Raw genomic sequence first — 23754 nt, forward strand, 5'->3', positions numbered from 1 at the left:
TTATAGCCTTTCTGAAATAGTCAAAATAAGCTTTTATATACAATGGTTTTCCACAAACAGCTCTATCCTTTTCTATGAGACATAGCTGCTTCCGGATAGCATAAAGAGACAATTGTCTAATACCAATGGTAAATCTTTATCCTCTCTCACTTCTTCAAAGGTGATTTTACTAAGCTCTTAGGAGAGACTAAAAGGCAAAATTGGTTTTTTACTTCCCATCTCCCAACGAGACTGACTCTCTAAATTGCATAGTAGACACCTTCGTTTCTTTTCCTATTCTTGTGATAAATACTGACACATGTTACAGGATAGAAGGTTTACCTTTAGTTCACAGCTCAAGGTGCATGCCATGTTGGTGGAAATGGGCAGGAGGAGCTTGAAGCAGCTACTCCCATTCTGTCCATAGTTGGTGCATACATGCTGTTTAGTCTCCTCTGTTTATAAGTCCAGGATCACAGCCCGGGGAAATGTGATCTGTGGTGGTGAGTCTTCCCATCTCAGGTGACACAGTCAAGGTAATCCCCCTTAGGGATGTCCAGAGGCCCACCTCCCAGATGATTCTAGATTCTGTGGTTGTAAGCTCTCAGTCACCATCACAGCGAGCGGTGTGATCTGTGAATGATACTGCACCTTCCTTTGTGATCCCAAGGTGAGGAGGCACCAAGTGTACAGATGTAATCCTGTCTACATTTGCCACAAGCTCCAGGTGCTCCTCATTGCTAAGTTCTGAGTGACAGGACTAGTTGCATGCCTGTTGTTGACCAAAAGTGTGGCTGTCACTATTGGGAAATCCTGCAGTTTACTTGTGTGAAGCACATGTAAGGATCAGCATTAAAAAATGATCTATTATTTGATTTGGATCGCTTTAAGAGAACTTCAATGCATAGTTAAATAGATCAGACTTTCACAGCCACAGTGTGTACACACCTAATGTCTACTGAAGCAAGATTCTCCTTTTCTGGCCAAGGCAGACTATGAAGAAATAATTTCAAATTTCACAGGTTTATCAAAATTTTAGCTGTCATAACCATTCTAAATGCACTAGTCCCTTAAAGCATGTGGATTCTACATGTGAGAACAGTTGCTCTCATCTTTCAGTTTTTATTTAAAAGACGAGTGGGTGTACCAGTCTATCACGGTATAGGGTTATCTTCCTAGGACCTGGCCACTGTTGGGTGTGCATTGTTCCTAGGTCTGTTTTAATACCTTAGTAGCGTTTGGCTAAGCAAGCACTGTGTTCTTACCCCACTAAGTGTGAGGCATTCATTTAGGGACTGTACCTGATCTATGTAGCAGAAATGGCTAACTAGTCAAGGCCTGGAGGCAATATATACTTCTCCTTTTGTTCCAAGGTCCATGTTTTCTGATCTTTCAAGATGTGAACAAACCACACTGCAAGCCACCACTTCCATGCACGGAGCAGTTCTAGCATGCTTGCTCCCTACTGTGGTGAACCAGATTCTTTGAAAGTATATGCCAACGCAAAGCTTTCCTCACTCGAGATTCTTTAGTGAGGTGTTATATTAGTTTCCTTTCTACTGCTGTGACAAAATTCCATGACCAAGGCAACTTAGAAAAGAAAGCATTTAATCAGTCATCTGGTCCCAAGGGACTGGAATCCTGATGGCAGAGTTAAGGCATGGAGGAAGGAGCAGCTGAGGGGACATATTTCAGACTGCAAGCAGCAGGCACTGAGAATGGCTTGCATCTTTTGAAAGCTCAAAGGCTATCCTGAGTGACACACCTCCACAACAGTGCCACTCCAGCTACTCCTTCCCAAACAGTTCCACTCATTCAAACCAGAGCAGGTGTCTTATCATAGAGATTAAGTGGAGGCTAAGTGGGGATTTGTAGTGAGTTTATTTTTTGCTTGTTTTCATTAGTACTTTATTATACCCAATAGGAACAAGTAATTTGCTTTAAGACACCAATTTGTTGAAGCACAGTGATGCTTTACTTTGCCAAATGCATTGTACCTTGTTATAAACGTGACTATTTTCCCAGAAGGTGAGTTGACTCTTGAAGCACAGTTGACTGTGTTCTGGATGTCATTGGCATGCAGCACAGGTGCTGTGTGAAGGGGACCTCTCTCCATTTCACTCAGTCATTGTGTTCATCAGCTTTTGGTTATGGCTGCAGTCACCCAAGAGAAACATTTTTAAAAAAGGGAAGATTTCTGCTGCTATTGTTTGTAATTTCCAAGGGTTGAGTTCTTATTGGGTTGACCTCACTGCTGGAAGGAGGCATCCCACAACCTGATGGTAGTAGCACTTGGGGGAGGTTGCAGAGAGGACTATGGGTTTCTCCTGCTCCCTGTTATCCCGTCTTCTCTCCTAGCCTTGGGGATACAAGTCCATTTCTTATCAATGTGACACCCAAACACATCTCCCTAGATCACAGCTTTACATCCCTGACCCCCAAAGAGGTCATATCTACAGTATAATGTTGACTGCATCCAGTCCAGCACCAAGAGTCTCTCTCCATTGTCTTAATAGGTCTAACATTATTTGAAGTCCCACATTCCAACTGTCTTCCCGACGCTAAAGGCATCTCTTAGCTTCCAGTTTTAGATCTTAGTCCATGGTTGGTTGATTCCATTGTTTAGAGTATGAAACAATCAGAATACCAAGGTGGCAGGAGTGTGTGGCAGAGGCTGTCCTCCTCCAGACAACAGGGAAGCAGAGAAATGAGGCTGTGGTCCTGCTACAGGATTCCCTCTTTCCCCCACTTTATTCAACTCAGACCTCTAACCTTTGGCACAGTATCATCCACATTCAGGGCAGGCGTCTCACTTAATGCCTACTGGAAACACAGATACGCTCAGAGTTACAGTTTACGAATCTCCTGAGAACTTAAGCTTTCACATCCAATCAAGATAGCAATGAACATTAACCATTATAGCCATCTATATATCAGCTTCCCACCACATGCAATGTATTCTGCTGCATTTTCCTTGAATTCAGAAAATGCCAAAGCTCTCAGCACACTTATCACTAACTACCTATAACACCTCTTACTCTGGCCTTCCCATTGGGATGTAAAAGGAAGATTCCTGACCTCATTGATCTACAAGTGTTCTCCCCATCTGTTAAGTGATGCACAAGGTGGCTGCAAAGATGGCCAGGAATTAAGAACATATCCTGCTTTTGCAGAGGACCTGGATTTGGTTGCCAGCACCTGTGCCAGATAGCTAACCATCACCTGTAACTCCAGCTCCCGGGATCCAACATCTTCTGGCATCTGCAGGCACCTATCGTCATTTGCATATCCTTGTATATTTAGATCCATATATACAAATTAAAAAAATCATTAGTCAGGGAGAAGAGAGAGCACGCTATGTGAGCTGCAGTATGCAGGAGCTGGAAGACTGTGTGCCGAACAAGGAAACACCATTCCCTAGACCCAGTACAGCTTCTGTAGCCTTTAATTCTCAGCATCGGCAGCAGTCACCTGCACCGGGCACACAAAAGACTAGCTTCATTAACAGTCAGTCAGGAAAGGCAGAGATCTTGTGGCCCTTACCTTGCACCTCTGGATGGTTGTTTTATCTGTAGAGTCTGGAAGAGAGTCACTGTCTTTAGTCATGTGCATGCTGCTGAGCCCTCCATGCTTCAACCTGTAACTCCAAACCCACTGTCACCAAATGATGCTGCTTAACCTTGGGTCACAAAACAAAACACAATACATGTAAGAGATTTTGGGGAGGGGAAAGTGTTGACATAGTTGGTAGGGAGGGAAGAGGGGTTGGTATGCAAAGCACACACTTGTGAAATTGTAAAAATATGAAAGTAAAACTTTTTAAAAAGATAGTTGTATGATGTGTGGATCAGAGTACTGAATGCTAGAGACAAGAGGACCAAAGAGAGATTCAGTATATACTCCACATAACAGCTCTGAGACAGCCGGAGACCTGGCCCCGGAGCTGCACCTTGACCCCTTCTGTTTCACTTTCAGAAAAATCTCTAAAGCATTCTTTGGAGGAAAATTCTGATTAAAGTTTTCTTTGCTCTTCTCCCCCATACTGAAAGCTCCAAGTTCTATGTATACGCAGTCCCTGATAGGTGTGACTGAGTGTGCAGAAAACTTTCCCATCTGGCCCTCACTTGGTCCTTTCTCAGAATTGTTTTCCGTCTCACTGGAGCACCTTCCTGGAGTCCTCCCTGTCTGTGCGGGCATTGCTTGCACACTGGAGCACCTTCCTGGAGTCCTCCCTGTCTGTGTGGGCATTGCTTACACACTGGAGCACCTTCCTGGAGTCCTCGCTGTCTGTGTGGGCATTGCTTACACACTGGAGCACTTTCCTGGAGTCCTCGCTGTCTGTGCGGGCATTGCTTACACACTGGAGCACTTTCCTGGAGTCCTCCCTGTCTGTGTGGGCAATGCTTAACACTTAGCCTGTGCCTGCCCCTTCATGGTGTGCATACTATGTTATAGAGAGTTTATCATTAGATAATGAGGTATTTGAAGGCATGGTCTGTTGTGTATAGTAGATTTCCCAGTGCTTAGAGCAGACCCTGGAATATGAAGGGGTAATAATAAATGTTTCTTGGGAAGATGGCTGAAAACTCATACTTGTATAGTATATCTTAAACGCTGGAGCCGTGTGTTTTCAGTCACATGTGCCGCGGTGTTCTGGAGGGAGCAGCAGTGAGCACATAAAGCACCCCCACTTAGGAGTTACGTTTTCCTGGGGACCCAGGTCTGTGTTAGTCACTGTTTGTGGCTTCAATAAAACACTATGACCTAAAGCTACTCACGTAAGAGTTTATTTTGGCTTAGGATTCCAGAGAGTGTCTGTAGTGGCAGGGCAGGCACAGCAGCAGGAGGCCTGAGCAGGAAGCTGAGAGATCACATCTTCCACATAAACACAAAGCAGAGGGTGAACTAGAAGTGGAATGTGGCTAAACTCAAAGCCAGCCCCAATGATGTACTTCCTCCAACAAGACTGTACCTCCTAAACGTTCACTAACTTTCAACAGTGCCACCATTGGTAGGCCACATGTTCAGATACATGTTCAAACTCCCCCATAATATCAAGAGTAAAATGTAAAGGTAAGTAATGGGAAGTAGAGGTGTGTGTGTGTGTGTGTGTGTGTGTGTGTATGTGTGTGTGTGTATGTGCGTGTGTGTGTGTATGTTTGTGTGTATGTGTGTGTGTATGTGTGTGTGTATGTGTATGTGTGTGTATGTGTGTGTGTATGTGTGTGCATGTGTGTGTGTATATGTGTGTGTATGTGTGTGTATGTGTGCGTATGTGTGTGTATGTGTGTGTATGTGTGTGTATGTGTGTGTGTATGTGTGTGTGTATGTGTGTGTGTATATGTGTGTGTATGTGTGTGTGTATGTGTATGTATGTGTGTGTGTATGTGTGTGTATGTGTGTGTATGTGTGTGTATGTATGTGTGTGTATGTGTGTGTGTATGTGTGTGTATGTATGTGTGTGTATGTGTATGTGTGTGCGCGTGTGTGTGCGCGTGTGTGTGTATGTGTGTGTATGTGTGTGTATGTGTGTATGTGTGTGTATGTGTGTGTTTGTGTATGTATGTGCATGTGTGTGTATGTGCGTGTGTGTGTATATGCGTGTGTGTGTATGTGTGTATGTGTGTGTATGTATGTGAGTGTGTATGTGTGTGTATGTGTGTGTATGTGTGTGTATGTGTGTGTGTATGTGTATGTATGTGAGTGTGTATGTGTGTGTGTATGTGTGTGTATGTGTGTGTATGTATGTATGTGTGTGTGTATGTGTGTGTGTATGTATGTATGTGTGTGTGTGTGTGTGTATATGTGTGTGTGTGTGTGTGTGTGTGTGGTACTGAGAAGGGTCAGGAAAGGTGGCAGTTGGTGAAGGTTATCGTTGAGTAAAGACAGAACCATTAGCGTCCCTGTGCAGCCGCGGATCGGAAGAGCTTTCTGGGCAGGAAGCAGCAGCACCAAAGTCACAGAAGGGTCATTGTTCAGCCATACATGCTGTAGTGTTTTATCTCAAGGTATGTGAGTTGGTCTTAAATTTCTACTCTATAGAATTCAAAGCATAAAAGAGTTGCCTTTTTATGTAAAAGTATGTTTAAAAAATTATGGAAAAGGTCTTCCTAGTTGTTCCAGGGACTGTCAGGAAGGGTTGTAACAATAGTCAGCTGAGCGACTTGTTTTTCGGAGCTTCCAGTGCTCAGTAGAAATATAAAGTGTACCATATAGCCACGTGTCTGCTTTAAAATGCCTTCACTCCTGTCTTCCATTGGGCCTTGTGAGCAGCTCCATTGTGCAGGGGACAGCTGTGCTCAAAATGGCTCAGAGGACTGTGCTGCCTGCTCAAGGTTACCCTAGGATAGACGGCATCCTGTCATGGCTTTTTCTGCTCATTACTTGGGCATGCTGCCACTCTGGCTTTTTTGCAAAAGAAGGAGTGTCACATTTTTTTGGACCTGAGTGATCTTTCTGGCATACAAGTCTAATGGAATTTCCCAGTGGGATATTTTCATGTGCTGCTGTGTCTGTAATATGAATTCTAAGCTCCTGTGCATGACAGATAAACCCCCAGTGAACTGCCTCTCTTTCCTATCCCTCAGGCCTGCTTCCCGACATTGCCTCTTTCAGAGATTGTATTCTAGCTGTTCTGATATTTTATTTCTCAGAACTAAAATCTTGTGTGTACCTGTGTCGATATGTGGATATAATCCTTTCTGCCCAGCTATCTACTCCCCACTGTGGACAAATGAATCTGAGCCAAGGTACCTTCTCTGATGCCCTTCTTGCCTCCTCCATAGGCATGGGCCACTTTCACTCATCTCTTTATTCCTTGCTTGTGTGCTCAGGGTAAAAGGTTCTTTTAGGATATTATAGGTGATGCCAATGTGTCTCCTCTCAAGTCAGTGACTGTATTTGAGGACAGAAATCCCGTTTTTTCCTGTATCTTTAGGACCTAATTCCCTATGCATTCTCAGTGACTGCTAACTGGTATGTACATAAATTAAGAACTCTAGTTCACTGCTGTGCAGTGGGACATTAGGACACTAGGAGCTTCAGATGAGCAAATGTGAGGCCTGACCTGCCCAGACTGGAGGAAGGAGGGGCAGTTGGGTGAGCTGGAGGCTTGGAGTACACAGGAGTGTTCTGAAGACTGATGACCCATTCCTTGACTCATCAGCGGCTTCCCCTGCATCAGACAGCACTGCTGAGTTTGGAATTAAATATGACAAAGTCCTGATGAGTCATCCTGGAAAGTGAGATGAAAGTGGTTTCAGTTTGTTGTCTCCACATAAGAATACCCAGTGAAGCTTGCCTTTCCCTCTTTGTCAGTGCAGTGGTTCTGGTTTCCCAGTCTTTTCATGCTCTCTACTCCCTGAGGCTCTGTGTGCGGGGACCCCCCTCTCCCTGGTAGATGATAGGATCCTGCCTGTGCACTATGAAAGTGGTGCTGTCCTGAGCCAGGCTGCAGCAGCTGGAACTCACCAGGATTTTTAGGTGGCATTTGGGGCAGCCTCTTGCCAATAGTTCTCTTCAGTTTTTTACAATGATTGATAAATGAATAATAGAAAATTACTCCTTCTTCTAATGTTTGTCCTAATTTGATCTCTTTTACTACATAATCCACATGTAGGCAAACGTACAGCTACAGAAGATGGTGTTCAGTAAATTCTGTTTCCATTTCATACCTGTCCAACTGCAGATCGGAAATTCACATTTAAGAGAAGTTTATTTCGGATAGATTGTGCTGTGCCTTGCTTTTCACTCTCATCTGACCTTTGTGGTTGTGGTAAATGTGTTTGGAAGTGTGGTCTTGCTGTCATTTGTAAATTCCTGAGCCAATATCAGTTAAAAATGGAGACATGTCCTTTAGCTTTATAGGCTAGAGAAGCAAATGCAACAGGGATTATATCCCAAATTTCATGAAAAATTATTTCTAAAGTGTGTGTGTATGTGTGTGTGTGTGTAAGATACTAATAGAAATTACTAAGTAGAACACTGTCTCAAAATAACAGCCCTAACGGTGATCCCATACCACTTACAATATCTCAAGCAGTGTTACCAAGAAATGGAGACTGTCAAACACAATAGACTAACTCCTTTTTTGCTGCTTCAGTAGTATCAGTGAGTAGACATTTTTGTAAATACTTGTGTATACCTTGGTGTCGTAAGACCTTGACTATATTCTTTAAAGAACTATTTTATTCACCCCTTGAAGAATTTTTACTGCTTTGGAGGTAAATAGAATGACTCTTTATACTTTCCTTTTTAGAGGTTTTGGTGCCTTTTTATGCTGCTAGGCTTTTCTAGCCTGTGTGATATTTTGCATTATCACTTGAACATTGAGTATGGAAGATTTCAAAGCTAACCACAATATCTTTTAGCCTTCTTAGAGGCTGAAAGCTTCCACATTTGTCTTCAGACTTCTGGGAGAACAGGGTGGGGTGGAAAGACAAGAAAAATGGATGTTAGAGAATACTCTAAACAGCAAGAATTCCCAAGTAAAGTTAGGTGTAAGGCTGGTTGTAGAGCACTCAGAGACATGACTGAGTGGCATAGAGAAAGAGTGTGGAAGGCCATGTGCTTTGAGTTTTCTTCCCAGCTATAGGACTGCAGCTGCAGGCCCCTGAAGTACAAAGCAGGCACAGAAGATTAAAACAGCTTGTCTGCCGCCCTGCCCCTACTTCACCCCTTTTCTGCTGCCCTGCCCCTACTTCACCCCTTGTCTGCCGCCCTGCCCCTACTTCACCCCTTGTCTGCCGCCCTGCCCCTACTTCACCCCTTTTCTGCCGCCCTGCCCCTACTTCACCCCTTGTCTGCCGCCCTGCCCCTACTTCACCCCTTGTCTGCCGCCCTGCCCCTACTTCACCCCTTGCTGGGTTATATGAAGTTCCTGTGAAAACACTTTTCAAAGTTTCAAATGTTTGCATTTGGAGAAATGACTGAATGTGTGTACCAAATAAAATATTGGAGTGATTCAAAAATTACTTTGGAATATTTTGAGAAAAGTCATAATTGCACGGGGAAATTTTCACTAAAATTTAAGTTGAGTTTTAGAAGTAATAATAACCAGCTAAGTCCCTTTAGAAAGAGAGGAGATAATGGTGTCAGTAGGCAAGTAATCCACAGAGCAGGTGAGTTTACAGTAGTCATCCTGCTTGCTGCGTATGGTCTTTAGGAGGATTGTATTGAAGAAATCACTTCAAGTTTAAAACCATATGACTTGATGAGGAAGAAATGCCAGGAATCAAGGCCTTTGAGGCCAATTCAGTTATTTCTCCTGTAGAAGAAATTTTACTTTTTCTTAGAATGTTTTTGTGAAAACTTGTCTCTTTTTCTCATGTTTTCCACAGTCATTTGAAATATTGAAAAATATGTCAAATGTAACAGATATTATGGTAATTCATACACTTGTCATGCATAATTCCCTAAAGAGGTATACTCAGGGAGCCAAGCATAAAGTGCTGTTATTGTTTGAGCAGGAAAGACTGGTTGGGAAATGAAACTATTCTCAACCTTCCCACACTCACATAGGTATGAAAACAGCTCTACCTGTACTATAGAATGGCACTAAGAAGATCTGTTATTTGTAAATCTGTCATTCGTGAAAGGACTGCAGTGACTGGTCTCATTTATGTGTCATGGGGAACGTGTATGCACTGGTCTTAAAGCTTTAAGAGAATACCTTCCCTGAATATCATGTATAAAAGGATGCTTCTAGAATGCATTGTGCTTGGGAGTCAGGCCCTTGCATACTCTGCTACCTGCCTAGCAGTCTCATATGGCCCTAGGAGACACCTGTCCTCTGGGTTGTTCTGTTAGCAAGGGCTCACTCAGCACAGGTGTATGAAGTCTCAGCCTTCCATCCTGAACACTTCGGTACTGGGGTTTTGTTCTTAAACATTTCATAAGTAATGTGAATAAATTTGATGTACAAAGTTGTGAAATAAGAACTATTCATACAGGACTAGTTTCACAGTAAAGTAGACGAGATTAAGCTGTTTCAGCTTGTGCGACTCTATTAACTATCATCTGTTGTTCTGAAAATATGTCTTACAAAGAAATCGGTTCTGAATACTTAGTGGAAGCATGCAGTAGAGTTGTACCCTCATTTCCATACCTGGAGGGATTTGCGAGGATTTATCTTATTTTAATGATTGAATTTGTGTGCACTCATAGGAGTTTAATCTTAGGAAGGTGATCATCCAGTACAGCTTACCCTGCCCCCCCCTCCCCTTGTAGAAACTGAGCACCAGGAGAATCAAGAAAAGGAGATAATTCCTCCCTTCATGGCATTCCCCGGACTGGTAGCCTCTGGTTCTGCACTGAGCATCTATTCAGATCCTCCTGTGAACTGCTTAAGAGTACCTGTAGTCAGTTGCTACTTTTTAATTCCTTGAAAATAAGCTATGGGTGTAACTTGTTTTCATAAACAGTAGAGAGAAAGGAGTGGTTTGTTAAGTAAGCTTCTGTTTGCCATAGATGACAGCCAGCACAGAGACCACAACAGTCCCAAGTACAGAAACTGAGACTAGAAGAGTCAGCCCCCAAGAGTCATGTATTCTGTACCCTGTCTTCCAAAGACTCAGGGATCAGTGAAAAAGGGGGGGGGGGAGTGTAAGAGCTAGAGGCAGTGCATGACTATAAGGAGGTACTCACCTTGGTGATGTCAGCGTGCACATGACCCAGAGAAGCCCAAACCAGACCAGTTTCCAGCATAGAGAACAGAGTTGGCCATGAGGTTCCACCCAGTGAGGGAGCTTTTGGCAGTTATTAGCTCTGAGGAAGGAAGGGACCATGTTCTCTAAGAGATAAAGTCAGCAAAGCTCTAGTAGAAAACCACACATTCATGACTATTTGGGCAGCATAAATTAGCACAGAACATGCTAATTTGGATAGGAATAGAAGGGGGTTAGATTTGGAAAGTCTTAGGGAAGGGAGGGTAAATATGATTGAAATGTACAAAATTCTCAAAAAACTAATAAAAATTTAAAAAATACCTTATTTGTGTTTTCCAAAAAACCAAAGAGGGTGTTGACTAACAGTCTTTCTTAGTGAAGAAACAGGGAAAATGAACTCTGAATTACCCCTCTACCAGGTGGGGAAGAAGAATGTAAACTATAACTCCTGACTTAAAACTCAGAACACTTTACCAAGCACCTTATTTTTGTAGAAGATTCTGTTGTGTTCTAGAAAAGATGGATTTATGACATGCTCATGGACTCTTTCCTCCAGAAATTATGATATAATAAGAGAAGGGAAGCACAAATTATGTAACAACAGTTGCCATAAGGTTTTTCAAATATCTTTCAGCATGCTTTACATTACTTTTTTATTTTGGAGCCCTCCTTTATGCCATCTTGGTTTGTATATTTTCTCTTAGGCTTCTAAAGCTGTTTGAACCTTGCTTCCAATTTTCTAATTTATTTATTATTCATCCATTCAGTCAGTCAGTTTTTATTAATAATTCTAGACACTAAAATGTTTATATCTAACCTTTGCTGGAATATATCTTTATATTTCTTGGGGCCTTTCTGATGCTAGTCCCTGATGTTAGCATAGCTATAACTCTTCCGAGAAGATTTTTTTTTGTTGTGTTCTGTTTCTCTGTAGCATCCCAAGCTCATTGTGTTTACCATCTTACTAATGCTTGCTTCCTTGTCTCTCTCAGTAGGTTGCATCTCTAGAGTAGCAGGGCACATTCTCATAATACATTGTTTGGTACTTATTGTGTAACATGAGTGGGCCTGCTTGTTGGGGTTTCTGCCCTTTCCAGTTCCCCACAGCCGGCACCTGTTAGAATCCAGTATTTCTCTATTTGGTTTTTATCTATGCCTCCAGACTGTTCCATAATAGGATGAAGAGAGCCACTGACAGGCCAGGGTTGGTTGAATAAACTCAACATTGACAAATCTCCAGTGTAGCTCAGAATAATGGGTTTTCTTGTTAAAATGTTGACAGCTTACCATCATTAAGAATGGAGTTCTGAGAAACAAAGACTGTGTGTGTGTTTTTTCTTCCTAAACTTATTATAAAATATGTAGTTTGTCTCCTAACAATCAGAATAGAGTGAGTTAGTGTCATAGTATGATGGTATTTGTGTTTCCAGAATCATGACTGAGTCTGTTTTGCTTTATTGAGTTTCAATACACACACACACACACACACACACACACACACACACACACACACACATTTCAATCAATAAGTATAACCACTTAATCACTAATTTACCTGCTCTTATATCTGTTGGATTCGCTGTTATATTCTATTTGAATAATAATATTGCTTTTTGAGATGCTACCAAGAACCATAGGCCCTATGTCCTTTTGAGCGACAAATCAGAGTCAATAGTCAAATCCATTGATAATTGCAATACTTTCTTTATATCTAGAAGTTCTTTTGACTTTTGCAAGTGTGAGTAAGTTTTTATTTTTGTTTTCTTCACCTGTTCCTTGAAAAGAACATTCTTCTCCTTTGCTGTCTACCTTCTATAGGGAGGTTATTAATCTGTATCTTTCTTACTGAGAGTATTTAGGGTATATACAGAGGCTATGGGAGGAGGAGAATGTCTTCGCAGAGTGAATTATTAAAAGTGATCAGCAAGTTAGAACAAAAATGTGATATAGGTTTATAATAGTTGAAAAGCTGAAAATATTAATCCTTAAGTTGTTCAGAAAGTTTTTAAGATGGAAAAAAAGATCAAAGCAGGAGTCCAGAAAGCTCAGCTCTGCATCCTTTCTTTGAGTTGCATTAAGTGCTACCTCTGCAGCTGGCTTTTAGGAGACTATGACTAATGTACCCAGCAGTGGGAAGTACCATTTAGATTTCCAGGAGCTGTCTTCTACTCTTTTTATATACCTGTTCATATTGTATGCCCCAAAATGTATAAAATACATTTTTCTTCAACTTTCACAGGTTGACCCCAAAATGTTAATCAAGATGGTTACCAGGCATGTGGCTCAACATGGACATGAGTCCTGGCCTGAAGACCTCGTGTCCCTGACCAAGCAGCTTCACTACTACAACGAGCGTCTCCTAGATTTTACCCAGGCTCAGCTCCTTCAGGGCCTGCGGAAGGGTGTGGATGTGCAACGGTTTACTGCTGATGACCAATACAAAAGAGAAACCATCCTGGGCCTTGCAGAGTAAGTGCTTACCTTGTTTGCTGAGGGGGTGGGTTCACAATGCAGAAGAATGAGTTGAATTCATAAATTAGCACGCATAGTTGTTAGGAACCTTTCTCCAACCTTCCCAGTCCTGTGAGGAATAGATAGCACATAGACTCTCTAAGTAGTCTTAAGCTAGAGAAGTCTATCATAAGCAGACACAGACTTATAAGCCTATTAATTTCGGTAGTAGCTCTGAATTGTGTTGGGGTTTTGTTGTTGGTTGCTATTAAGCATCTCAGCCTTGGTAACCCAGTTCCAGAATTGTGTCAGTTCTGGGGACCTGGGCAATGCCTTGGTAAAGAAGGATGGTGTCTGTGATGGGACTTTAAAAATGAGATGGCCTCTTATCCTTGGCTGAGAATCTCCCATCTCAGAGTACTTTGAATTGATATTCTTTAGTATGTTTATAGACACTGTGGTGGTTTGAAAAAAATAGCCCCCAAAGGGAGTGGCATTATGAGGAAGTATAGCTTTTTTGAAGTGGGTGTAGCCTTGTTGGAGGAAGTGTGTCACTGTGGAGGTGGGCTTTGAGGTCTCATATGTGCTCAAGCCATACACAGTGTCTAAGATCACTTCCTGTTGTCTCTGAGTCAAGATATAGGACACTCAGCTACTTCTCCAGCTTGCACACTACCATATCAGTTTGCACACCACCACGTTTCACCATGATGATAATGGAGTAAACCTCTGTAACTTTAAGCCACCCTAATTAAATGTTTTCTCTTATAAGAGTTGCTATGGTCACAGCAATAGAAATCTTAACTAAGATAGTTACAGTTGCTCTCAGTTTAGAAAATCAAGTGTTGTAGGGACAGGTGTCTACATCCCATTTTCTAGAAAAACAAGCCATTTTCAGCTCAGTCTCCTCACAGAGCAGGGAAAAACTGCCATTTGCCTTTGTGAGTGAAACGGAGGTCCTACGTGAGAAGGGGGTACAACTTAAGCACAGTTGCAAGAGTGGCTCTCCAAGAATGGAGGAATGGAATTTATTTCCTTGTGTTTTATTTCTGGCTTGCTGCGTTTTAATAAATTAGATCCAGTGAGTAATAGTGACTGTCCTGAAGATGTGAGAAGACGGCCACCCACGTGATTAACGGTAGAAACTGATTTTAACTCCTCCACACAACCATCGCATACTCACTGTGGAGCACACCCAAAGTGTTATGTGTGATGCTCTTCAGGCTTCATCTGAAGTTTTCCATCCTATAGACAGCCCTGTGATATCAAAGTGTTCTTATCTGCATTTATTAAATTAAAAAGAAGTTGCTGCTTAGGGATGGTCAGTGGCAAAGTTTACACGAGTGATAAAATCTAGAAGCTTGATCTTAATTTGAGTCTGTCACATCTCTACCACAACGTGGTGTGCCTTCTTGTACATTGTTTCCACTCTCAAGGAAGCTCTAGCGGGCCATGCAGGTTAGTATTATGGTATTGAGACTTTGGTTAGATTGTGTGTTTGCTGATAGGATAGTTATTTGTGTCTCCTGAGAAATTCCTTTGAAATACCAAAAATTATTTTGATGGTGGTAATGGTATGATATTGTTCAATATGATCCTTTAAATTCTTACAAAGTGGCAAAGAAGTATAGCCAGTCTCTGGTAACTATATTATCCTGGACCTCTTTGCTCTTGGAGGTATCTGGATCTTCTGTGAGGTCTGAGGTCTGGATCTTCCTTCAGGCAGTGTGTGAGAGATCCGAAGGAAAGAGTGGAGAAAGCCTGCACCAGTCTCATTTAAGAAGTGGCTTCCTCTTAATCATTTCTCCTGAAAGGTCAGCTTCAGAGTCAATTAATGTCTGACTTGACGGTATCCTAAGTTAGTGCACAGCCCAACTTCGTTGCTTCTAGAAGAAGAATCTGAGAAACAGGTTTTTAAGGAGTTGTTTAAGGTCACACAGCCAGGACTTGAGCCTGGGTTTCCTTCTAGACCCAGTGTGCTTTTCTTTTGGCCATTTGTAGTCTTGCTGGCATGTTGATGGTTTTTTATGAGAAGATGATTATGCAGAATACAACATTGTGAGGTGGAAAGTGTCTTAGATTATTAGTTACATTTTGCTGGAGTTTTTCTATGTATGCAGCTAGCTTATGCTATTTGAAGTATGTCCTCAAGGATAAATGTATGCTTTTGATAAATATATAATAGATTCTTTTATATTCTGTAGCTTAGAGAGATTCACTGCGGTCCTTGGATGGTTTGTTTAAATTCTCTCATAGTGTCACTGGGGTTTGAGCTTTGCCATTTCTGAGTTGGTGGAGATTCTAGTGTTTAGGGCAGTATTAAGAAATAGTTTCTCCTGATTTTTGCCATTCTATCTCCAACTATGCACAATGCGGCCATACTTCTTCCCACCCCTTGTCGTTTGTAAGTTAGTGTTTGCTTTTTGGGTCTTACATTGCCTGCATGTCTTTGGGAAGGCAGGCAACTTTGAAGAGGGTGGAACATAATTTCGTTCCTTCTCATCCCCACAAAGTGATAAACACACCAGTGCAGGGCTGGAGTGCTAGCTCAGCTGGTAAAGTGCTTGCCTTGTGGGAATCTGAATTTGATTTCCCAGAATCTATGTAAAAAGCCAGACATTGTGACATTGTCTTACAATCCCAGTGATGGTGAAAAGGCAGGTAAAGATGACAGCTCTCAGAGAGCTTGGGGACCAACTACCCTTAGTCCTTAGTGTGTGGCAAAGACCCAGGCCAGTGAGAGACCTTGACTCAAAAGGTAGTAGGCAACTGGAGACTGACCACTGAGATTGTCCTCAGATCTCCTCATGTGTACTGTGTATGACTGTACCCTCATCCCCTTACACACACACATATGCACACACGCGCGCACGCACACACACACACACACACACTCACACAAAGGTGCTAATCCATATCCAACATATATCTCTGCTAGTTTCCTGTAGTAGAAAGGGAACATTAGTAATGTTCCCTAGTGGTTTCTCATTTCATCACATAGGCACTGTATTTAATTAGAAAAACGTTCAACTAACGGTAACATACTGCATGGGATAACACACTTTTGAAGCACTAAATAGTTCTCTTCTGTAGTCTGTGAGAACACTTTTGAAGGTTGATAGAAAAACAAGCAAGAATCCCAAAAGAATACAAAAGAAGGTGGGCACAGGCACTGTGCAGCAGCAAAATCAATATACTTATCAGGGCCCTTTCCAGAAAGCATTTGCCAACCCCCAGCTAAAAAACCTCTCAATGCTGTGACTCGCTTAGCTAGAGATGTAATCCTCGCTGTGTTCACTGGAACAGATTTCCTTGATGCTTCTGTGGTTGCTCCAAGAACCTTCCATCCAAGAGTTCCATCTTCTATTTCTCTGCCATAGGAAGCAGAATCCCTGCAGTATCTTTCATGTTACTACTCTGAACCATTTTCTTTGACTCTTTATATCCCTTTCCAATGTGAGGCCATTTCTTAGCTTAAACCTCCCACCAGATCTTTGTTGACTGCAGAGAAAGTTATAGGTCCTTTAGGCATGAGGACTGTGCACTTTTCTTAAGTATGATCTACTTGCTCCATTTATCAAAATCTCTCAGACTGGCCTGTTGGCACTTGTGCATGGGTAATCTTGGTTTGTTCTTCATTCTTCAGGTCAAATGGGTTACTCTTACTTCCAATTCTCACAATATTTTAGAATTAAAAAAAAAAAAAACGATTACTATTTCATGTCTCATTTCCTATTCAACTGCAACTGTGTGTGCCCAAAACATCTTGCTTGTTTTTATGACCGAAACAGCATAATACCTGACAATGCAGAAAACAAACAGAAGTCATTTTTATAGTTCACTTCTGTAGACATAAATTTCTGTCCCGACTGGTCCCTGCAGTCGTTCAGTCCCAAAGAAACACACAGAGGCTTATACTAATTATAGATTGTTTGTCCTATTAGCACAGTCTTATTACTAAATAGCTTTTCAAGTTAAATTACCCATAATTCTTATCTATGTTTAGCTACATGGCTTGGAACTTTGTGTCAGTAAGAGATTCTTATCTTGCTTCCTCTGCTTCTGGATGGTGACTGCATCTCTGCCTTTCATCTTCCCAGAATTTTCCTAGTCTGATTTCCTTGCCTATCCTTCCTGCCTGGCTACTAGCCAATCAGTGTTTTCTTAAACCAGTGAGCAAGTGAAAAATCTTTACAGTGTACAAGAGCTTTATCTGTTGAAGAACAGCTTCAGCAAAACTCATGTATTCGAGGGTAGGAGCATGAGGATTAGAATTATTAAGCAAAAGGAACAGAGCTATAAGAGAAACACAGATACATAAGATAGTACTGGGAGGGCAACTCAGTGGATACTGAATACTGAATTCACCCATGTTTAATTTTCAAATGTTCTTATACCCCAATACAAAAGGGGGAGAAGAAGGCAAAAACTGCTTTAACATATCACAAAGGACAACCAGAACAGATCCTTACTTCAATACTTGAGACATCAAGCCATTGTTTTCTGAGTAAAGCATTTGATGTTTTGGGCATGAATATGTTGTGAACACACCCTAGACCAAGTATCCTGTAGGCAGCCCCTCCCTATTTCAACCTCCTGTTTGTTTGTTTATTTATTTATTTATCTATTTACTTATTTACTTCCTTCCTTCTTTATTTATTTTTTTGTTTTTATTTTTTTGAGCCAGGGTTTCTCTGTAGTTTCGGAGCCTGTGCTGGAACTAGCTCTTGTAGACCAGGCTGGCCTCGAACTCACAGAGATCTACCTGCCTCTGCCTCCCAAGTGCTGAGATTAAAGGTGTGCACCACCACTGCCTGGCTTCAACCTCCTATTTTAAGTGAAGGAGCAGAAGTATGCTTGAATTCTCTGACCTTTGGTCATTGCAGAAAGGATCCACCTTTATGGGCCATCTTAATGTCCAAAACACCAAGTAAGCACACCCTTGGTTGGGATATCTTGTTTTGTAGCTATACCTGTTATCAACAACTTTGAAACAGCAAAAAGAAGCTCAGACACTCTGACCTCTACTCAAGGTGGAAGAGGCTCACATCTGTTTCTGTTCCCACAATTATCCCATAGAATTTTGCCCTTCTTTCTTTTCAGAGCAAGACCCTGAATCTAATTAACTTTGTTTAGCTTTTTTTTTCCTGATCATTATCCATAACAACTTGTAACCAACACACTAAACAAAGGCAAACATTCATAATTCATTTTTTTTTGGAAATGTGGACATAGTTTTCTAGGTTACTTCCTGTTGATTGAGGGTGCTGATCATCTTATAGGGACCCAAAGAAAATTTAGAATTATGGTCAAGTTCTGACTGGAGTATTCTGTGAGGCTGGATCATCTCAGGTGACAGTTTTGAAGCTGTGCTGGATGTAGAACTCAGAGGAAACTGCAACAGAGGTGCTCTGAAACACTAGATGATCTAGGTAGCCCGTTCCTATTGGAAAATTTTCAGGGGTTTTCCTTGATTTTGACTTAAATTTTGAAGTCAAGGCATTTTCAAAATATATAGGTTGGATAAATTCAGCAGCATGTTGCCCCTTCCTCACCAGTCAAAGACAATCTACTAACATACAGTATCCAGGTTCTCTGTGTGTTTTCCATCTTTATGTGGCTTTTTAAAAACTCTGTTTATTTTATTTTTTATGTTTTGTCTTTTGAGACACGGTTTCTCTATATATCTTTGACTGTCCTAGAACGTACTCTGCTGACCAGGTTAGTCTTGAACTCACAGAGATCTGCCTGCCTCTGCCTCCCTAGTGCTGGGATTAAAAGCATGTGCTATCACATCTGACTACTCTATTTTTTCATTTTTAGGGACTGCTATCCATTTTCTTTTCTCTCCCAAGCCTATGTATTTTTTTTTTAAATATTGTAAACTGGATAGAGGTTTGTTATTTTCCTCTGAATCTATCTTTACTGAATATCTCTATCTTTTCTGACGACATGAGTCTTTCATCTGCTACGTGGTATGGCTGGGATTAAAACTGCAACTATGGTAGCAGGCTCTAGTCCATTCCTTAGCTTTTTGAGAGTCTTCATGGCAGATGCACTAGCAGGAGCCACATTTATTGCCACAACTCTGTGGAGTTTTGGGTCCCTGCCACCACCAAGAACCCTGATGTGGGCAGCTCATAACCATCATGCAGTGTTTGGTGGCAGAGCCTCTTAAAATAGCTGCGAGGTTTTTGCCCCAACACTGATTCAGGAAGCCTCTCTCAAAGGAGCTGTGCCTGTGCTTGAGGCCAATAGAGGCTACTGGAAAAAAGACGGTTAACAAAAAGCTGCACTTGAGTATGTTCTTGTCTGTCTAGATTCCTTTTCTTTTTAAATCTTTATTAGACTTTATATAGAAATTCTTGCCAAATATTTGGGCACCCTTTGTAGACAGAAGTTTCTGTCCTGCCTGGCTCTGCAGCTGTTCAATCCCAAAGAAACACACAGAGGCTTATATTAATTATAAACTGTTTGGCCTGTTAGCTCAGGCTTAATATTAACTAGCTCTTACATTTTAAATTAATCCATAATTCTTATCTATGTTTAGCCACTTGGTTTGGTACCTTGTCTCAGTAAGCATTCTTATCTTGCCTTCTCTACATCTGGCTGGTGACCACATCTCTGCCTTTCTTTTTCCCAGTACTCTCTTAGTCTGGTTTCCCCGCCTATACTTCCTGCCTGGCTACTGATCAATCAGTATTTTATTAAACCAATATGAGTGACAAATCTTTACAATGTACAAGAGCATTATCCCACAGCATACTTCTATGCTTTTAAATGTTTCTGTGACTATAGAGTCTGAATCAGAATACTTACTATTTATTCCTCAGCACTATTGCCATTTGACTGGGGAATCCTGTCTTGGGGAAGACCATACTATGCTTGGCAGGATATTCAATATCATACCTGGTTTATGACTACAAATCCAATCCTATTTGTGGCAATTAGAATGTTTCCTCACATGGTCAGGTGTCTCCTGGAGTCAGAATTACCTTTTGACAGGGAGCCGCTGGCAAATAGGTTCCTGCTAACCTCCCTTGCAGCCCTGTGAGTGGGAGCTGGGAAGCCTTTTTACTGCATTCTCAAGAGCTATGAATACAAAATACACAGTCCTCTCTGACATGGCTCTATGTCCTAAAGAGAATTTTCTTTGCTGATTAGGGTCATCTATTTTTTCTCTTTCCCCTTTCTGTGCTTGGCGGACACTCCTGAAGGACCCTTGAGGAAAATGTCTACAGCATCGCCCTTTCACTGGCACAGCGGTATGGCATCTCACAGTGGGAAGTCTTCATGACCCATTTGGAGTTCCTGTTCAGTGACAGTGGGTAAGTACAGTTGACATGCACAATGATGTCCATGCCTATCTCTTCAGACTCTTGTTTAAAACACAGTAATTTCAGTATTCCTCTTAGCTGTAAATTAGGATGTTGATGTTGGATGTTCTTCTGTGTATGTGTGGGTTTTATTGATGTATAAAGCTGTTTTGGTCAGTGCCTTAGCATAATAAAGCCAGGCTGGAAATCTGATAAAAGATAGAGAGTAGGAGGAGTCGGGGACATCATGTAGCTGCTGAAGGAGTAACCTGCCACACTGGTAAGTTCCAGCCCTGTGGCAATACACAGATTAATAAAAATGGGCTAATTTAATAGTTAGAGCTAGCCTATAAGAAGTCTAAGACATTGACCAAACAATTGTAACTAATAATGAGCATTAGAGTGGTTATTTCATAAGCAGCTTCAGGAACAGGTGGGCAGAAAAAAACCAGTCCAGGGGAACCAGCAGGATAGAGAATATGCCTAGCTACATCTGGCATTCTATGTGGGGCTTGAACCCACGGCCCTGGGATTAAGAGTCCCATTCTCTACCGACTGAGCTAGCTAGGCTGGTACTGGGTGTGATATGGTGCTTTAGTAATGGGAGAAAAGGGTGGGTATCTTGGCATCGTTGAGTCTACAGTGGAAGTTACAAGACAATTTGAGTAATGACTTAGGCAAGTATGAAAATAAAATTTTTATGCTCTATGTAGAAAATCCAGTTAGGAAAGTAGAATACTTAGGGAAGGCTTTCCTGAGAGCATAATATTTGAGCTGTGCTATGGTTTGGGTATGGTTTTTATAGCCTCCAAGTGTTTACTTGTTGAAATTTAATCCCACTGGGGGACAGTAAAGGAGTAATAATCCTGCTGTGCTGTTTAGATCAGCCTTGGGAAGGTGATTGGGATTGGATTAAGTCAGCACAGTAGAGCAACTATATAGGCTGGTGTAGACGTGTGCACTGTCTTTCCTTCACCCTGCAGTGCTCTGTCAGACTTAGGACTCTGCCAGCTAGCATGAAGGACTTGAGCATATAGATCTGTGATCTGAATAAACTTTTGTATCATGAAGTAGTCTGTTCTGGGCATTTTATTATAGCAATTCAAAATGAAATATTGTAAGCTGAAATCTCAATATTGAGTCAGGCTTAACTATACTACAAATGGAAGGGAGCCATTTGGGGTGATTAGTAAACCCAGAGGTCCTTAGATTAGAAGCATGATGAGTCAGAGGGCCTGGCAGGGAGTCACTGTGATAGGACAGACGTGGGGAATGATTGTGGGTGAGGTGTAGGAACTAGATCATGCTGTGCTCATGATTTGGCATCTTGAAATTATATTAGTCACTGAAATATTAACATCTACATTGTAAGCATTTATCAATACAGTGTACTGTATTGATATTATAGACGGTAAATGCTCTCCTAAGTACACAGTTTTTTCAGGGCCTCAAAAGGACCATTGACATCTCTCTAAGAACCACAGGCTATTTAAACATTTGAATGAAATAGAAGGTGAAAAGTAATTTACCAAAGTTTCACTTCAATAAGATCTCTTTGGTTAGTGTGTGGGAGAAAGATTATGGTAAGGTAGGGAATTGTTGTAGGAATAGCATGCAGGACAGGTTGCCCCAGCTTAGAGTGGGGCTTTGAGAGTATAGGAGAGGCAAGAATTAGTTCTATAAACACTTGAAAGGCAAAATAGTGTACTTAGCATGTGGGTAAACTGGGATGAAGTAAACACAGGAACAGTGAGGGAAAGTCTGTGGCTTCACCTGTTGCATGGCAGCTCCCCTGAGGGAGTAAGGGAGCTCTACTAAGGTAAAGCAGGTTGAAGGAGTGACTTGTACCTGAAAAGGGCAGGACAAGGTTTCAGTTGCCACAGGGAGAGCTGATGTCAGGAGACTGAGCACAGGGCTGACCTGAGAGCTCTGAGCATGTACTCTGTGCAGTAGTACTCTTGTCAGGGACTCACATGACAAAGGGAGGGAGACCTGAGACAGTGTCGTGGTTAGTTTCATGTTAACACAAGCTGCAGTTATCTGAAAGGAGGAAACTATAAGGTCTGCCTGTAGGGTATTTTCTTATTTTCTTAACTAGTGATCAATAAGGGAAGGCCCAGTTTATTTGAGGTGGTGCTGTCCCTGGGGTTGGTGGTCCTGGGTTCTATAAGAAAGCAGTCTGAGCAAGCCATGAGGAGCAAGTCAGCAATCAGCCCCCCTCCATGGCCTCTCCATCAGCTCCTGCTTCCAGGTTCCTGCCCTGCTTGAGTTCCTGATGCTTTTGATGATGAACTTTTATGTAGAACTGTGAGTTGAAACAAACCCTTTCCTCTCCCAAGGTCTTTTTAGTCATAGTTTTTCATTACAGCAATAGAAACCTAACTAACATGGACAGATGTTGAGGCCTTCTGTATGCCCTGGGAGAGAATTAGCATTTGACAAAAGGTTTAAAGATACGTGAAAACAGGGTCTTACTATCAGGAAGCCATGTCAAGAGTATTCCAGGAATGGAGAGATATGAAGGGGTCAAATCCTGCAAAAGGCCAAAAGTTCTTTGTAACCTAAGCATGTTTAATTTCTAGTAATCATTGAAATGTTAATGTCTACATTTGAGCATTTATCGGATTCTTCCCTGATGATGGCGCTATGGGGTAAACATTGTTCTGAATTCACCAATTCTTTTTTTAGGTTTTGTTTTGTTTGTTTGTTTGTTTGTTTTTTGAGACAGGATTTCTCTGTAGCTTTGGAGCCTGTCCTAGAATAGCTCTTGTAGACCACGACCAAAATCTGCCTGACTCTGCTTCCTGAGTGGTGGAATTAAAGGCATGCATTACCACTGCCCAGCTGAATCCACCAATTCTTAGGCACAGTAATATTGTTAGATAAATATTTTCTGTGATATGTGTGGCGTTTAAAAATATACCATGGCATTTTTATTATGTATCTTTTTCTCTTTTATTGACTGGTACACAAGGGATGTTGTCTGTGCAAACAGGATGAGTCCTTGGTCTCTGAATATGTTACAAATTATCAGGCAATTGAGGAGCAGGCAAGGCTTCTCCTGGCATATCATTATACCTGAGAGCAGTGTGATTATGCAGATGCACAGCAATTACAAAGCAGGAAATCGCTACCTCCCGGCATCATTACGTGTGAGTGGCAGTGCACTTAATATTGATTTACCAAGTGCTGTTTGGGTCTGTTTCTTGCTCAGAAGGGCAGCACTTTGCCTGACGACTTCATCAAACACACTAACTGGTTATTAGAAATCAGCCTTGTAAATACTGTCAAAGTTGCCCAACATTTAGTTAAACCAGTGCCATTGGGCAGTTAACCAGTAGAAC

The 23754-nt window shown here is 41.7% G+C and overlaps 1 protein-coding gene across 1 annotated transcript in view; it reads left to right on the forward strand.

The window, feature by feature from the left end:
* LOC121432455 (neuroblastoma-amplified sequence) overlaps positions 1-23754 on the forward strand; it is a 309448-nt gene that overhangs the window by 197138 nt on the left and 88556 nt on the right. The window contains exons 41-42 of the mRNA XM_041630447.1: positions 12883-13112; positions 20312-20422. Of these exons, the coding sequence (XP_041486381.1) occupies positions 12883-13112; positions 20312-20422 (341 nt within the window). The remainder of the gene's footprint in view (positions 1-12882; positions 13113-20311; positions 20423-23754) is intronic.

This window comes from Microtus oregoni, unplaced genomic scaffold (assembly GCF_018167655.1).
Source record: "Microtus oregoni isolate MIOR12 unplaced genomic scaffold, Mior012 000034F_ref0000314, whole genome shotgun sequence".
NCBI classification, from domain to species: domain Eukaryota; kingdom Metazoa; phylum Chordata; class Mammalia; order Rodentia; family Cricetidae; genus Microtus; species Microtus oregoni.